Source organism: Atta cephalotes (genome assembly GCF_000143395.1).
Source record: "Atta cephalotes unplaced genomic scaffold scaffold00074, whole genome shotgun sequence".
NCBI classification, from domain to species: Eukaryota; Metazoa; Arthropoda; class Insecta; order Hymenoptera; family Formicidae; genus Atta; species Atta cephalotes.
This window is the reverse complement of record NW_012130138.1, coordinates 137,119-154,616: the sequence shown is the minus strand read 5'-3', so window position 1 is coordinate 154,616 and position 17,498 is coordinate 137,119. Positions and strand designations below refer to the sequence as shown.

Below are 17,498 nucleotides of genomic sequence, written 5' to 3'. Positions count from 1 at the left end.
TATATATATATATATATATATATATATATATATATATATATATATATATATAGTGTATATATATATATATATATGTGTATATAAATTTTTCATACATTATGTAAAAAATAGCTTAAATTTTCGTAGTTTAGTTAAAACGCGTCCAACGTGTTGCGATCGTGATGTACACGATAGGAAAATGGCACTGATTGTGTTTTAATGCAAGCATAACAATTTAGGATAATAATTTATTAAAATCAAGATAATTTGTAATGTGTGTTCGATAAAGATAAAGAACTCTGATTTTATTTTCTAAAATAGCCTTCAATCAATTATAATATCTAAAAAAATCTGAATTTAGCTTGACATGACTATGGTGACGATTGCAATTTTTTCTTAAGTTTCTTAGTGCCATTTGTTATTCGAGTGGATATTATAATAAATGTATAAAAAGTATAAGTGAATTTTTTACTGGTAATAATTGCATAAAGGTAATATTTACAATCCCCCAAATTTCACATTTTTAATAACATGTTCTTTCATTTTAATAGTGGAATATCTCTTATTGAAAATAGACGATAAAAATTTTATATTTAAAGAAATGTGGGCAATATAATTTATTTTTATTTAGGAAAGAGATTACAAATTGGATTATATTTTTATTATTATCGAGACATTATAAATCGCGTGTGAAAAAGAAATGCTAATTAATACTTATACAATAGAAATGCTTACACACCTGATTTAAAAATTAAGGCAAGAGATTACTATCTAATTTTATACGTCAATCACTTAATGGTTTTTCTTAAGCTCGTGAGAAAGATCTTTCTGAAGTAGCATGACAAATTCATTGATGTTATTCTCGTTTGAAGATTTATGATTTTTTTATACCAGGAGGTAGTGTTATATCAAATACTATTGGTGAATTACTTGGCAAATAATTTATATCACATGTTGATGCATTAATATATATGATCTTGCCATCTGAAGATATGCCATATCCTGTAAAATTATACATAAGATGGGTAAGATGATATCTCCCATATTAATATAATATAATTATATATTATCATTACCTTCGTGTATATGACCAAATACATGGTATTTGGGCTTTACGCGATTTTGCACTGTCGACAATAATTCGACGCATCCAGCTCGTACTCCAGTACAGCACAGGTCTCCATGACCTACAGGAGGAGTATGTGTTACCAGGATATCTGTGTCAGATGGAATCATTTCCCACTTTGAGAGGCACGCTTCTCCACGTGGCACATTAAATGCCCATTTACAAAACTCTGGTTGCCTAAAGTTTCAACGAAATGTCCCTCAGAAATAAGAATCTCTTATACCTGAAATTATTTTCTACAAATATTTCGCATAGTGTATTCAAAAAAGACATGCATTTATTTTTTTACAATCGTAATGGTTAAACTAATCTTAAGAAATCAAATAAATTTTATGCGTTATTTAGTTTTTAAGTATTCAAATATAAAAATATAAAAATGCTCTCGTAAAAATACAAGCTAGTAGTCTCTCTCTCTCTAATTAATTTCATTTTAATTTTATCTTTAATTAAATATAAACATTACATATTCACTTTTATTAACCAAATTATTTAATACAATTGATACAATTGATGACAATGCTTACCAGGGAGTACCATATATCTTAATCCCATTCACTATAATCTCAGAATCTTCAAGATATATACAATTTGTCAAATAATCTTTAACATTAGTAGTTTTAATAGCTTCCGCGAGAGTATCCTTGGACATACCCAAGGTAGGTATATCATCAAGTATGCTAGTTCCTGTATGTTTCTGATGATCTCCACTGGTGTGCACGGAAAATGGATGTGTGAATGTAGGATCAAAACTAAGTTCATGGTTCCCAGCTATAACTATTTTGTGTTTGTGTGTTAAATTACCTAGAATTAAGATATGTCCTTTAACATCTTTTGTTCAACATGTAAGCATTATAGTGTACACAATACACACGATCATTTTTTGTTTACCTATCCAATTATTAAATTCTATGACCTCTTGCAAGCTACCACATTTCGTAAAATCCCCGGCGTGAATGAAGACGTCTCCCGCGGGCACGTCAAATTTTATGAACGGCGTGAGCGAGTGTGTGTCACTCATACATACTACGCGTAACTAAAAATGAAAAATCACTATTGACCCTGTGATCAATGAGCTCATATTGACAATCGAATATAAAATTCCAAATTTTAATTCCGCTTTCTTCTCTCGAATGTATAATTAACGACTTTTAACAGACATATACAAGTGAAGGTTAACACAAACAATTTCTTCGTATAGAGATTGGAATCAGTCAAAAATCATTGGACATACTTTGTCGCTCGGTGGTTCAGTCGTCGGCAATTTAGTATTTATTTTTACAACTTTTTGATGCTGAGATAATTCATGCCAGGCTGCCGTAGGATCAGCTGTCAATGGATGAATAGCTATCTTCATGCTGAATCGGTAAATGTAACTGCTTTTCGGCGTTGTTACGCAATGCGCACTACTAGACTAGATACTAGATACTAGAGACTCAATGGATGTAACGTCAATGGATGTGATGTGCTGTTTTTAAATGGAACTTGTCTACTGGCGCCTCTATGTGCACAAAGCGAATACATAGAAGCAGAGAAAAACCTGAGAGAGGACATGACAGTCCAAAACCTGTAAACACAAAATACTGTCAATTGACATTGTCACCGACGAGATACTATTAAAGATTGTCAACCCTGAGCAAATTTTCGGCGGTATAAAAAGGACCTGAAAATAATTGAAGGTAATTGAAGTTGCTGATATTATCGACAATTGATGTAAATTTGCTATTATTAACATAAATATTTGACTCATACATTATTAAATTCATAATTTTTTTATTACATAAATGTTTATTACATAAATAAACATGCATACTTGTAAAGCTATAATATTCTATATATTGTAGAAAAATTACAATTTTTTCTCTGCAATCATCTCTGTTGATAATCAAACTTTGACAATCACTGAAATTATAATTTTAAAGAAGAATCGAGTATTATTAAGTTCTAAATGTATACATACGTCTATTAAACTAATAATCAAATTAGTACAATATTATCAGTTTTTAATTCTTAATTATTTCGATATTCACAAGGACTCGAACTCCCATAAAGATGTTGATCTCTAACAGTATCTCGTCGGTGACATTGTTTAAATTTTTGTGTATAAATTTTTGTGTATAATTATAAGCACATATAATTAACCTAAGCTTGGCTCATCTCCTTTTAATTTATTTTATTGTTAACAAAATATATTGTTCCCTTATTTTATTAAACATCTAATTTCTGCGTTAAACTTATAATTGCATTTTAAATATACTTAAGTACTTACTATGTATATATATATATACAAAAAAGTTTACATTAATTTTGTCATTATATGCTTTTCAAATTTTAGTATTACAATAAGAAAATAATAACAAATAAAATAAATAAACTATAAAAGTATATTTAATAAAAATAAAGTGCTTGAAACAACTTTCATATGTATATATATTTATATTATTATTATTTGAAATATAAATATTAGCACATTTGTAAAAAAAGAGTGTAATATAACTTTAATGCTTTAAGCGAAATAAATATTACGCACATGTAAGATTCAGAGATGAATATTTCTGATCCACAGTTTGTGAATGTAATATGTACAATTGTACGAACCAAATATCGATTTATCATCTACAAATCAATCTTGAAAAGTGGACTTTGCTATGTAATTTACATCCATTTTGGATATAATCAACGCGATGCTACAAATGCTTTGAAGCATTTTTTAATTGGCCAGTTTGTAAAATTCTTTCTTCTAATTGGTCCATCAAATGCTTCAAAGCATTTGTCGCAAGACTTTCGTCACAGCCCCTTTGTTAAGGGGCAATAATGCGCGGCAGAATTTTGCGATTACAGATCTGGGCCGTCTATTTCTAATATCAGAGAGAAACCTGAGAGAGGCCATATCAGTTTTTTCCTGTTACCATCGAAATCCCGTATACTACCGCCAATACATCCATTTTCAAATTGAGAACTACACTATCGACTACACTACACTATCGATGAAATCGTATCGTCGAAAGTAGATGTAGTTCCTCTGTACTAAATCCTTAGGATAGAAGCGTACCGACTATCTATAAGAGAGGGATAGTTTAATCAGTTTAATGGATCCTTGAACGAAGCAATTTTTATTTCACATCTCTTACATATGTATAAATAAAAGTTGTTGAATTTTAATAAACGAAATTGAAAATTCAAACAAATGAATTTTGTCTTATAATATCTTATAAAATTACGAAGTTATGTTTCTTTATGCAAGCCCATTTTTACCAAACATAATTATTAGAACGTATTAAAGTCTTTATAATTATAATTAGCAATTATAGAGACTATTAATAAATTCAATCTTTTCTAAACATATATTATTAATTTAAGATATAATTTAGCAAAAAACGAGCTATAAAGACCCCCCCAATTTTATCAGCGATCCTCTTTTCTTTGCAAATATACTCACCCATAAACAAAGGAACTACTAATAAATTTAGTAGCCCGTTTTTACAAGTAAGTATATCTTTATTTTTTTATTTTTATGTCTAATTATTTTATTGTATTTCGCTAAATGAAATTGCAATAAATTTTTAAATATTATTCTTGATTGCATGTATTATCCTTTATACAATTCGACAGTACTATTATAATAATTATTTACAATACAATATACAATTATCAAATACTATTCAAAATATAATATAATAATTATTTACAACACAATATACAATTATCAATGCTATTCAAAATATAATAAAAGTGATAATATTCTTGACGTTTACAGAAAACATCGAAGAATTTATCGTTATTTATATAACTGCCTGCTAAAGGCGCAATATTTCATGCAAATAATTCATGGAAAAGAGAGAAGGAGAGAAAGGATTACACACCGACGAGATTTTTTTTTCTCTGAAGTCTGTTGTTTTTTCTCTGAAGATGGTTTGAAGCAAATCGAAACGTTCTAAGAAGTTTGTATTGGAAGTCATTATTTTTAATATATTATGTGAATTTTTAAGATTATTATATATTATTATTATATATTATAAATTGCGCACCAATTCCCGCGCTGTGTAACGCTCTCATTGTCCATAAATTATTTGATATACTACTTTATATATATACTTTATATATATTACTACTTTATATATATTATTTTAAACAAGTTGTATCTATTTTTTACAGATTCCTACAATTTTATATTTTAAATAAGTTTCTGAAACTTATTTTATATTTTTTATTTAAATAATTCGTATGTTATTTTATCGAGCCGTGATCGGCATGATACGTAAGTTTAAAGAATTTCTGAAACACAAAATAATTGCAGTAATAGTTGTGTCTTAAATTAATTTATTATTTGAAAAATTAAATAATGATTAACAAGATATTTAATATTTTTAGCCAAAGTTGTATTTAACTTTGGCAAATTATTTCACGATATCGAGAAAATTTGCATGTATCTTTATATAAAGATCATATAAAATATTCTATCAACTTTTATTTAAGTATGAATTATTAAAAAGAATAATAAAAATTGAGACATAATGTTGAAATATCAAAAATATCCCAAGCGAATAATTATTAATTACATTGAAAAGAACTATGCAAGTAATATAGGATTGAACAAGTGCCAGAGATGCCAAGAGCAAAATACGAAATGTATGACGATACCTCTTCGTCAAAACATAAAATACAAATTATTGAATAAACCGTGAATATTAATTGCGCAAAAGTTGCAGCAACATTACATGTTAATAATTTTGTGCTGTAGGGGATTAATTATAAGTGGAACTTCATAGCGATACGAATCTTAAAAATATAAAATTTATGCTAACAATTAATTTCATGCATTTATTAATGCGAGTCATAATTTCTCAGAAAGAAGCGAACAATAAAATTAATAATATTTAAAACATTAATTGTATTTAGAACATAAAAGCAATCGACAAAAAATCAGATCTCTACAATACTCACAATACTCACGCAACGCGAGACAAATTTCAAAAAAGAATTCCTTTTTCCTTTCCCAGTGCCATTATGTATTTATTATAATGAGCACACTGCTCTTGCTGATACCATAGCATATATTACATTCGGCAGAGAAGACGACAAAGTTCTATTAACAATAGACAACTCTAAATTCAGAAATTGAAACAACTTAAGAATGAAACAAATATCTGGAAACAAAATTATTATTTTCAAATTAAATACATTATTATTTAATATATTTAATTTTTCAAAATTCTCCAATAAAATTAGAACATACTTAAAATTTTATTTTAGTATAATTTTTCTTTAATATTGGATTGAAGAAAAAGTGATTCTGTGATATTTTGTTAGTTTAAAATATATTATATATGCAACATCTTTGTTAAAAACGAACAAAATTTAAATTTAAAAAATGATTTTAAAGCTTGAAATTTTTGATAACTATATTTTTTGAATTTAGGTGAGTTTTGTAATTTTTATATATAGAAAATTACGAGTTGCAAAAAGGAAATTTTTTTCTTCTCACTTTATGGATCTGCCAATGAAAATTTTCGACTATATCGTGAAAGTTTGGAGTTTTTCTTACAAAATCGTATTTTAAAAATGTTTCTATGATGATGAAAACATTTTAAAAATGTTTCTATGATTTTTTTGTTCTTGAGTTGTTCGCGATTTAAATAAAAAACAGCCTTCTGACTTTGATTGCTCATAACTCCATTAAAAATCATTGTACTGCAATTAAAAAAACAGATTCTTAAAGCTCTATAAACGTTGCTCTATTGAATGGTATAATTGCCAGTTTAAAAAAATAGAATATATAAATTTGAGTTAAAAATATGGTATTACGGTCCTTATAACCATTACATAATGGTTATAATAATAGTAATATCACATTTTTGTAATTCAAATTTCTAAATATATATTTTATATTTACAAAATTAGCCTGATATTATTCGATAGAACAAAGTTTCAGCTTTAAGAATCTGTTTTATTAATTACTAATTGCGGTACGATGATTTTTAACGGAGTTATGAGCAACAATCAACATCACAAGCTCTTTTAATCCGTATAACTTGATAACAAAAAGTCGTAGGAACATTTTTTAAAAAAAAACTTTTAAAAAAACTAAGCTTTCACGTCAGATAATCGAAAATTTCGCAACAAATATATTCTGTATATAATTTGAGCTAACAAACTTTTCCACAGAACTTTTTCTCCAACTCAATATTATTTGATATAATATTGCAATAAGTTTTCGCATTTGTACAAGTAATTACATTTTCTAATAAGCTTTTCATACTGATAAAGCTATTATCTTATATGGCATACAAGAACATATGGCAACACTTTTCATGACTGGTGTTCAATAAATTGATTTAATTTATGTGGATTGGAATAACTGTAAATTATAATGAAATACTTAAATGAAAAAAAATCGCCCTTAAATAATCAATAATGAAGTAAAAGAATTCTGCTACTATATGTATATGGCAGGAGATTCGTATTATTTAAATCTACTCACAAAAAAGGAAACACTCAGTAAAAATAAAAAAAAAATGTATAACTTATTAGACAGAAATGATGGCAAACACAAAAATAATACAATTTTATCGGAAAAAATAATGAGAATAGTGAGTTTGTACTGAAAAAGTGAGCAAAAGTGAACCTTCTTTAAAATAGTGAATAAAGTGAGAATAGTGACTTAGCGGCAAGCCTGCTACAGCTTTTTTGCACTTTATTGAAACGGATCTTCGATCATTAAATATTATAGATATGAAACAGAAAAATAAAATGTGCCTAATAATATATAGCTTCCAAAATAGCCAAATCTGTCAAAAACAGATTTTGCAAAATCTACGTTTTTTAGAAATAAAAATAATTAATAACAAAATTAAACACGAAAGTTTTAAATATAACACTGCGTATTTTTTTTTATAATTACTCATTTTAATTTTGTTTAATAAATTGATTTTCGCAGTGATTTTTCTTTTTTCTTTATCATCGATTCAATTACATACGTTATAACCGAATAAAACTATACATCTAATTTAGAAGAAAGGGAGAGAAAAGGATACGAGAAACTCAATACGTTACAATTACAATATTTTTATATATCTTTGATGACGGTTTGATGGTAACAACAGGTAAATACTACATATTGTACATTGAGTAGGCGATAGTCGTATCTTATTGTTATTAATTATAGCATATCGGCGGCGCCGACATTAATGTCGATAGTGACGACGGCCACGATGACGATAATGGCAATGACAACGTCAATGACGCCTTATGTTTTCAAGATTCGCGCGATCGACGCGGCGATGGCAACAGCAGTAGCAACAGCAGCAATAATCTTAATAACAATAACAGCAACAGCAACGATGACAATAAATATAAGGATAATAGTACAAGTAACAATAGCAGTATATATAGTAATAGACATGATGATAATATTTTTTACTAATGAGTAGAGGGTCATTCCAGAGTTCCGGACATAATACTTTAGAAATACCATTTTTCATCTTCATCTGTTTATTTGAATAAACTTGAATGTTGACCTTAAGAAAAATAAATTTTATTTTAAAAGAAATACGTTATTATAAACTTCCGCCTCTACAAGAAAAAGAAGATAAATCAATTTCAATATTCTATTTATTTATATTTAAAAAAAATGAAAAGCATTTTGAATTATTAATAGGAATGCTTCCTTTTTTTGAGTCTTCTATTGATCTATTGATCATTTTGCCTAAGGATAACAATCGCTCGAAATTATCAGAATATTGACAAAAAATATTTTCGCATAAGAAATTATATTGTCTATCTTACAGATTTATTCTAGTAAAATATCAAAATGTTATCCGGCATCATGGAATGTCTCTGATAGGTTGTGCTGATACTATGCTTGCGACAGTATGACCGAGCAAGATATGTCCTCAAACTTTTGGAAAAATGACGATTTGGAACAAAATTCGATCTCTCGATTATTATTAAGATGTTATTATTAAGATGTTTATGAAATTTACGAGTAAAAAAAATTACCCAATGTGTATAGGCCTTTTAATGTTAACTAAAAAATAAGTTTTAAAAAAATTTTTTTCAAGTCTCCATCTTTGTAAAATAGGGATTAAGCATTATGAAGGTGGAAAATATTTTTACAGTGAAGATTTTCTAGATTTACGGATTAAGATTTAAAAAGATCAAATTTTCCATTAAAAATTGTTCGAGTATATAAACGAAATCTCTAACTTTACAATAATCAGCTTTTTTCCAAAATCGTTCAGAGAGTTTGGAGAACACTTGCATCGTTGGATATTGTCGTCATCGTAGATGCGGTCACCACCGCCATCGTCAACGTCTTCAAGCGTCATCGTCGCGAGCGCAGTTAGTAATTATCGCTTTCTTCGCTTTTCTTCTTTCTTCAGTTTCGCATTTGTCACACTTAAAATAAACAGTGTTTGAGGAATGTGCGCGGATGCAGAGTCAGCGATGCATTGCGATGAATCTATTATACCTCTCCGAATCAGCAAGAGTTCAGGAAAGAGGGAAGATTGGAAGGACTTACAATATGTGATGCGCACGTTTACTGTCGCTTATTACATTGGTCATGGATAGAAATTTTCGTTAGAATTAGATAAATTGTAAAATAAATATGGATATAAAAGGAATCTTTGTGAAGGAGCTACCAGTGATTTCTAAGCAATCGAATATTAGTTGTTATTACAATTTTTTGTATTCTTCTCTCTGCGAAAATATGGTTGTCTTAAAACATATTTAAAAGTTAAACGTTTTACATAACACTTTTAAAAACTGTTAAAAAAATACATTAATATAAACGTGCTAATTAATATAGTAATTTTTTTTGTCAAAAAAATAAAAAGGTAAGAAAGAAGAAAGGAAAAAATAAATAAAAAAGTAGACATTATAAAAAGTAGACATAAATAAAAAACATTTGAAGGATAAATAAAAAAAATAGCTATAAAGAGATATTATTGTATCATATAACTTGAAATCTCTCCTACAATACAATAAAGATCTTATCGGAAATCACTGGATTATATTAAGAAGGATATGTTCCAATGCCTACAAGGATAGTATAAAGTGCAAGTTTTTCATTTCTCTTGAAATGGTATAGAATCGGAAATGTGTACGAGAGACTTTGTCTATGTCTAATATGTGTGTATGCGCGCCTCGCAACGATATATACTAACATACAAGCCACTGACTCCGATCACTCTTAGTAACACTAAGTAAACGCTATGGCATCATGATAATCACCGAAGATATCCTTATATCAAAATCGTTAGATAATAGTCATATATGTATATACGAACGATTAGCGCGTGCGCCTGTTTCGCTTGATACTCGGATATGATCAATTCGTACATGTTTTTTCACCGTGTTCACCGTTGAATCTCGTATCTCCATCTATTTGAAAAGAAAGAGTAATAAAAAAAGAGTAAAAAAGATAAAGCAATTAGCTCGAAGCTAAGATACCCATATCCCACATTCAGCTAGATTCTTATTCCTTCCATACCTATGTGAAGATCAATGCAGTTGCATAAAGTTAATCCGAATAACTGTTAATTATTGAGAAATATTAGTTATTAATCTTATGATTATGAATCTTAAAAAATGTTATGGTATCAGGTTTAATATCGCATATTTATTAATTATTTTCGGACAAAATATTAAATGTGAGATACGAATATAAACTTCAGCTTGAGAACTATATTTAGGAATATTTTTTAAAAGTCTTGAATGAATTATTATTAAAAGTCCCTTCCAATTTTTCGCTTATAGAAAAGTTACTGATAACAGCCGCTCTTAAGGCATGAGAACCGATTGCAGATGACAATGAGTGTGTTTATAGATTTCACATTATGAAATAGATAAATAAAATGTTCGCAATTTTGTAAGCTCTGGTTACTTTTTAAGCCGATACATATAGATTAAATTATAAGAAAAATTCATAAAAAATCCATAACTATCGGGTAGAAGAATATGTTTTTGCAATCGGTTCAAAAACTATTCAACGTTAACTGATATGGTAGAATTCTGTATAATGTGATATGAGACTATATATATTTACTTTTTGTTTTACGCAAGTTTAAGCCACTGTACCGAGTGCCCACAATATATCAGTCAGCACAAATTTGATCATGTTATTAACAAAAACTTTTCATTTTTCTTTTCATGTAAGATAAATCTAATTTTTCGAATATAGCTTGATATATCTTTTTTGCCCGGTTCTAGGAAAATTCGAATGGATGATTTATTTTTGCCATATCCATTAAAGATCGATTATATGTACATTAAGCTTGACGCATCGACGGTGACCGCGGGGCATTCGTAAGATACGTATTATCATCGGGCGAAAGGCAACGTACATCGCATTGATTAATATTTTATATATTTATATATATGTATTATAATAATTACGCTGTAAGACTAGATTCTCGGCGGAATATTCTCACATTGTTTCGACTTTTTCTCAATGTTTACCAATATAACCATGTGATCATATTCATTTCGCCGTGTTTTACGACAATGAGATGCCGTCAATTGTTTGTTCGTCGAACGCCGTTCGCCGCCGATGGATTAGATTTTAAATCACTATTGTCCCACGTGATGTGTTGACACACAACTTACAGAAAGTTACATACATACTTAGACACCGTAGTCCTTAGATACGTACATAGCTATAGATTTCCTGGCTGATCCTTGGAGTAGGTCGTTCACATTTAAATTGTCTCTGCTTCATTTCATTCAATCGCTTCGCGGTGATCAGTTTTGTTATGGAAAACAACGGAACTGTGGATGAGTTTGTAACTATTCTAATCGATCGGGAAGAACAAACGATTTTTTTTCTTCTTTCTCTTCTATATTATGATGAGAAAAAGTACATATAGACTAAGTGAACTCTGCCTATCTTCGAATTGTTTTCTTTAAAAGTACCTTCAGATTTTATAGTAATATTCAATAATTATATATTTTATTAAGGTAAAGAATTCATACCAATAATATAAAATATAAACAAAATAAATTATACCACAAAAAATAAAATTTATATCATCAATTATAAAATAGGCTTTTGTTTCATACTTATAATTTACATAATTTACATAATTTTCGTCAAAAATTCGATTTATTTTGATTCATATATGTTATTGATTAATTATTATATAAGAAATGATCGATTAATTTTTTATCGAATAATTTCGAAAAATATTTCGAAAAATTATTGTCTCAAAAATAGCTTTTTTGCACTATTTTTCATTTATTCGACGTAAATATTAAGTTTACGTTTATTTTATACGTTTTTAGTTTACATAATCCAATTGATAATAGACAATATTCACTTAGTTTATATACACGTTTCAATAAACGTATATGTTTTCTTTTTGTATCTAGGTATAAACGAATACACTAGAAAGATGTGTTTGTGTGTGTGTGTGTGTGTGTGTGTGCGTATATTTTCGAAATAGCACCTACGTATATGTATGAAACAGCCATAAAAATGTTGAAATATATTCCTGACATTTCGAATATTCCTAAAATATTGTGATAAATTAGTGATTATAAATTAAATTTAAACTGAACCGTTGTTATGTTACAAAATGAAAGAATTTCTTTATATTATACGGCCGACTTCAACATTTTGGATATTTTAATGATAAATATACAATTATACACTTGATATGGCAAGTGTATATATATATATATATATATATACACACGTTACAGTATCCTGTAACAGATACGATACCTAGATACAAACGTTTAAAGCAAGAGCGCATTTAATAAAGATACTGTATCTCGAGGCTGTACCTAAATAAGTATATCGATATATTAGGTACTAATGTCAAGGTGCTTCATATACTTAGTTACTGTCTCACTTCAACGGTACCATACACGCATGTAGACGCATTCACATGATGAAAGTACTTTTGGCAGAATAAAAAGTGCTGCGACGTACTTAAAAAGAAATCGTGGAGAAGAATAATTCAAAAGCGATATCAGAAAGCAGCGTTCGAACTTCGGTTAAATGTATAACGTATACATCATCATATTTTGTCATCGACGTTTCTTCTCTTTTGGTACATCCAAACTAGATGTATTTCTCGTCGAACGACATGTGGAACGATTCGCGAATCTCTATTATTAGCCATACAAATGTAACTTTAAACCTGTAAAGTCCATATATAATTAACATGCGCTCTATCGTATCTCTATATATATATATATATATATATATATATATATATATATATATATGTATGTATATATATATATATATATATATACATATATATATATGTATAATATATATATGTACACAGTCTTACAAAGCAAAATTTACAAACATTACGACGTACGGTCGATCGAATAAATATGTCCTCCGATGCGACTGGGTCAGGTCGCAAGTGAATGCTTCGTCGTATTTCAATTGCGCCTTGCATTACCGATCTCGACTAACTGACAGCCCGTCATTCAGTGAACTGAAAGAGCTCACTGTTGATGACATCGCACGTCGAATATTGAAGTGAATATTGAATAAAGATTAAACATTGGCAGAAACAATGAAGAAGAGACACGCACCGGTATAAAATTTTCCTTTCTTTGTTTCTCCATGTACGGAAAACATATCAGTTTTTTTATAAATTCAAAGATACGCCTCTTTTCACTGTTAAATGCAGAAATTGCATGCTGGCATGCGTAAGACTTTCGTAAGGATCCTATGAATTAGTCTCTGCGAATTTTGCATTAAAAAATTCAGGACATTTAAAATTGTTATAGCTTAGCTAATTTATGGCATAAAACTCGGCGCAAAGGATAATAAACAAAAATATCTGAAAATAAGAAATATTAGGGAACCTTTGCGACTCATCGTGCGTATTATCGGATATATGCGCGATCAAAATACAAAGCATCTCAAATCGTTTGACTCTCGATAATGACATTAACTTGCGGCCAGACGAAGGGAGGAATCGTGGTAGCGGAGAAGGGATCGAGAGATCAAGATGGCACGGGGGCAAGAGCGAGGATTCACGCATAGATAATCCTGCATGAAACGAAGCTCGCAGCGAGAAACGTCGTAATGTCGCATGACGCTTTCGCCATCGAGCGAGCAATCTATCTACCCCACCAGCCACCGACAGTCAGTTTTTTAAAGCCTCTTACGTGTGTATAAACAGTACTCCGACTATTCATTACGCCAGCAAATTTTCGCAGTCGTGATACTCGAATACTACACTTCGCATGTATACTAAAACATAAATCGTGATAAAGATTAAGGCTCCTGAGTAGTCGCGGCGGCCATGTTGGAATCGTGACGCCAGAAGCGAGGAATGACACGTAAATTTATGCTGCAAGCCATTTGTAAATAAAGACAATTTGGATAAATCTAAATGAGATTGCTTTAAAATACCTATATAAAAATGGGCAGAAATTATCCTTTTCTCTCTTAATAGTCGGTAAATGGTCATAAAAGGGATACATAAAAGGCAGATAAAGTGAGCCTAATTTCGGGCAGAAACACACGAGTTGAACAGCTGTTGAAATAAATGAAATATAATATGCTTTTACGTATCAAATTCCAAGATAACTATAGTTTGTGCCCATTTTTAGAACTTTCATAAGTACGAGACATGTTTCACATTTTCATAATTAAGCAAATAATAACGAAATGACATGCAGCACAAATTTCATCGTCAAAACGTCAATTTTCCATAATTCCTATAATTTTAGTCATTTATCATGGTGAGGCATGTAACACACACACAAATACGAGCCCATGTACATACATGTTTCGGCGCGCTGAGAGCATATGTACACGTACATGGGCTTGTGCTTGTGTGTGAGACTACCGATTTCGCCACATTTCGCCGGCAAACCGCCGAGTGATTTTGAATCGCATGCAGATTACTCGGGAGCCTTAAATCTATTAAATTTATTATTAGTCCAAAATTTAAAATCATTAAAGAAAATATGTTTTGTAAATAAATAACAGTAAAAGTACTAACAAAAGCAAGAAGAAAAAAGATACTCAAAGTTGAATCGTTTTGATAACGATAATTTATAAAAATAGTAAAAAAATATAGTAAAAAATATGCATCTTCATGTCTATAATATAAAGTATTAATGTAATACACATATAATCTCTTCATTTTATTATCGCGTATTACATTTTACGTATCATTATTTACGTATTGATGTGATAAAATACGTGTATGTATATATATATATATATATATATAATATATATATATCGGAAAATTATATCATACTTGAGGAACTTTCACCCGTTGCGCCCAAAAATTGCTAGCGGTCGTAACAAATTGTCGAGAGACTGTGTGAATTGTATGCAAAGGAATTATTCCTTTCTTAAGTTTTTGTTAATATGAACGTATGTGTATGTGTGTATGCATATGCGTTTGCGCGTTACTCTTGATGTGCTGCTAGGAAGCTGACTAGATTAAGTCTAAAATACGGAAATATCCGGGAAATTATCGTTTTCGATGATAGCGGAATCTCGTTCCCGCGAGAGTGAGTTATCACGAATTCTCAACAGAATTCTCAAGAGAAAAAAGAAACAACTCAACGCGTTCGCTGTATCTATTAACGAGAATCCCGGTATTCCGTATCGACGTTGACTACTACTCGACCTTTGGAAAGGTCGAATGGCCTCACCTAGGCATTCGACTCTTTTAGATTGTCGAAATATTGCATAATCTGATTATAGTCCATACCCAGATTAAGATCATCGAGAGCCACTGATTCTTCTTGCTCCTGGGAGGAGGATGAGGCGCAAGAGGAGCTAGAGGAGGATGAGGAGGAAGAGGCGGACGGTGATGAAGATGGCGGAGATGTTGTGGTAGACGAAGCCGCACCGCCAGTAGGGGTAGATGAGTTTATGGTAGAGACAACGGTGGATACTACAGCGGAAGTAGAGAACGACGAGTACATTGGATTACCAACTATAGTCGCCCTCTTAATTTCCCGTGATCTTCCAGCGTCCTTTGCGAGCCTATCGTTATCGTCGTGATTCACCAACTCCACGAATTCCTCGTCCTCACCATTCTGCTTGTTTGCGTTGTCTACTTTAGTTTTCCCATGCGACTTGACTATATGATTTGACTGCTGCGGTACTTTACTATTGTGCCGATGATTATTTCCGTGATGGCCGCTGCTGCCACCGCTAGATGCCCTATGGCGATGCTTCCGTGGCGTAGGCGGTTCTGGTAATCGTATGCCCACCCCCGTGTTTCTGTGCGGCGGTACCGGTGGCTTGTAGTCTTCGTTATTGCCGTTGCTTGCGTTGTTTGTGCCAACCGTTGTGGTCACTGTAGTTGTCGTTGTTGAAGTCGAGTTCGTAATCGGTACTCCGTGTGGTGGCAAGGGCGGAGGAATATCGTCGTTGCTATAAAAAAATTTATAATAAGATTTACGTATTCGCGAAGCTATCTATAGCACTATAGGCAATATCATTTCATCGTTAAAATTGCTAGAATTGTTAGAAGTTAGAATTGCTAAAAGTGATATCTAAAAAGAAGAATTGTACTCATGTACAATATTATGTAAATATCTCATTTGTAAATATTATCCAATTGTATAAGGAATTTTTTCTTGGATATCACTTTCTTCTCTGCTAGAAGATGTATGTATTTAACTCGTTTGCAAAAAATAAATCTTCCGCATGAGGAAAAGCAACATTCAATCATAATTACTCGTTTCGTGTGGTAGTCGGAACCACAATCGACATCGCTGTCGTTGCTGTCGTAGCCGTTGTAGGCGGTATCACCGCGGATGGTTTGATCGCGGATTTTGCTGCGAAACTGTTTCGCGCTACTCTGTCCCTTTTGGAATAAGTGGTGGTGTCGATGGCACTGGTACCGCCGCTAGGCCGCTGATTGGCAGACGGTAGCTCGATGTGGTTCGGATTGTCGAAGCATGTACCCAATTCAGCTTCGGGTTCCCCTTCGCCGGCCAGCGGATTACTCGTTACTCGTACCTGCAACATAAACCGAGTTTTTTCAATCAAATTGTTTCAACAAAATCCCGCTCTTTTTAAAACAATTTACCACTGGGTTATTGAAATGCGCAAAGATATTTACAGCATCAAATCTCGTCGAAAATTCGAATTGATTTCAATTATCGGATTAATCCTAGATGTACTTGTTGGAGCGTTATTGCTATCGATGTTATGAAATTTCATTTATTATTCTTCAATTTGTTAGTAATCTTTAATAATTTTATGACATTAAATATTTAATCTAGAAATTAAATGCCTATAATGGTCGAAGCTGGATCTTTAATGCTCAAATAATTCAATGTGAATTACACACACTCACACACACACACACACACACACACACACACACACACACGCGCGCGCGCGCGCACACACACACACACACATACGCACACACACGCACAC

The 17,498-nt window shown here is 30.9% G+C and overlaps 2 protein-coding genes across 2 annotated transcripts in view; both read right to left on the bottom strand.

Annotated features, from left to right (window-relative positions):
• Positions 1-564: 564 nt before the first annotated feature.
• On the bottom strand, positions 565-2,459 carry LOC105624155 (metallophosphoesterase domain-containing protein 1). The gene is made up of 5 exons (XM_012205512.1): positions 2,337-2,459; positions 1,994-2,138; positions 1,630-1,906; positions 1,056-1,282; positions 565-981 (listed from the first exon to the last, which is right to left on the bottom strand). The coding sequence occupies exons 1-5, from the start codon at positions 2,457-2,459 to the stop codon at positions 854-856; spliced, it is 900 nt and encodes a 299-aa protein (XP_012060902.1). The 3' UTR covers positions 565-853.
• A 13,292-nt stretch (positions 2,460-15,751) lies between these two features.
• The window catches only part of LOC105624154 (transmembrane protein 132C), a 110,830-nt gene continuing 109,083 nt past the window's right edge, over positions 15,752-17,498 (bottom strand). Inside the window, exons 9-10 of the mRNA XM_012205511.1 lie at positions 16,789-17,072; positions 15,752-16,481 (exon numbers count right to left, since the gene is read on the bottom strand). Coding sequence (XP_012060901.1) covers positions 15,752-16,481; positions 16,789-17,072 — 1,014 coding nt within the window. The remainder of the gene's footprint in view (positions 16,482-16,788; positions 17,073-17,498) is intronic.

Coding starts and splice junctions, on each gene's coding strand:
- LOC105624155 (XM_012205512.1), bottom strand. CDS start 2,459: ATGAAGATAGCTATTCATCCATTGACAGCTGATCCTACGGCAGCCTGG. Junction 2,139..2,336: donor CTGAACCACCGAGCGACAAA/GTATGTCCAATG, acceptor TTTCATTTTTAG/TTACGCGTAGTATGTATGAG. Junction 982..1,055: donor ATTTGGTCATATACACGAAG/GTAATGATAATA, acceptor ATAATTTTACAG/GATATGGCATATCTTCAGAT.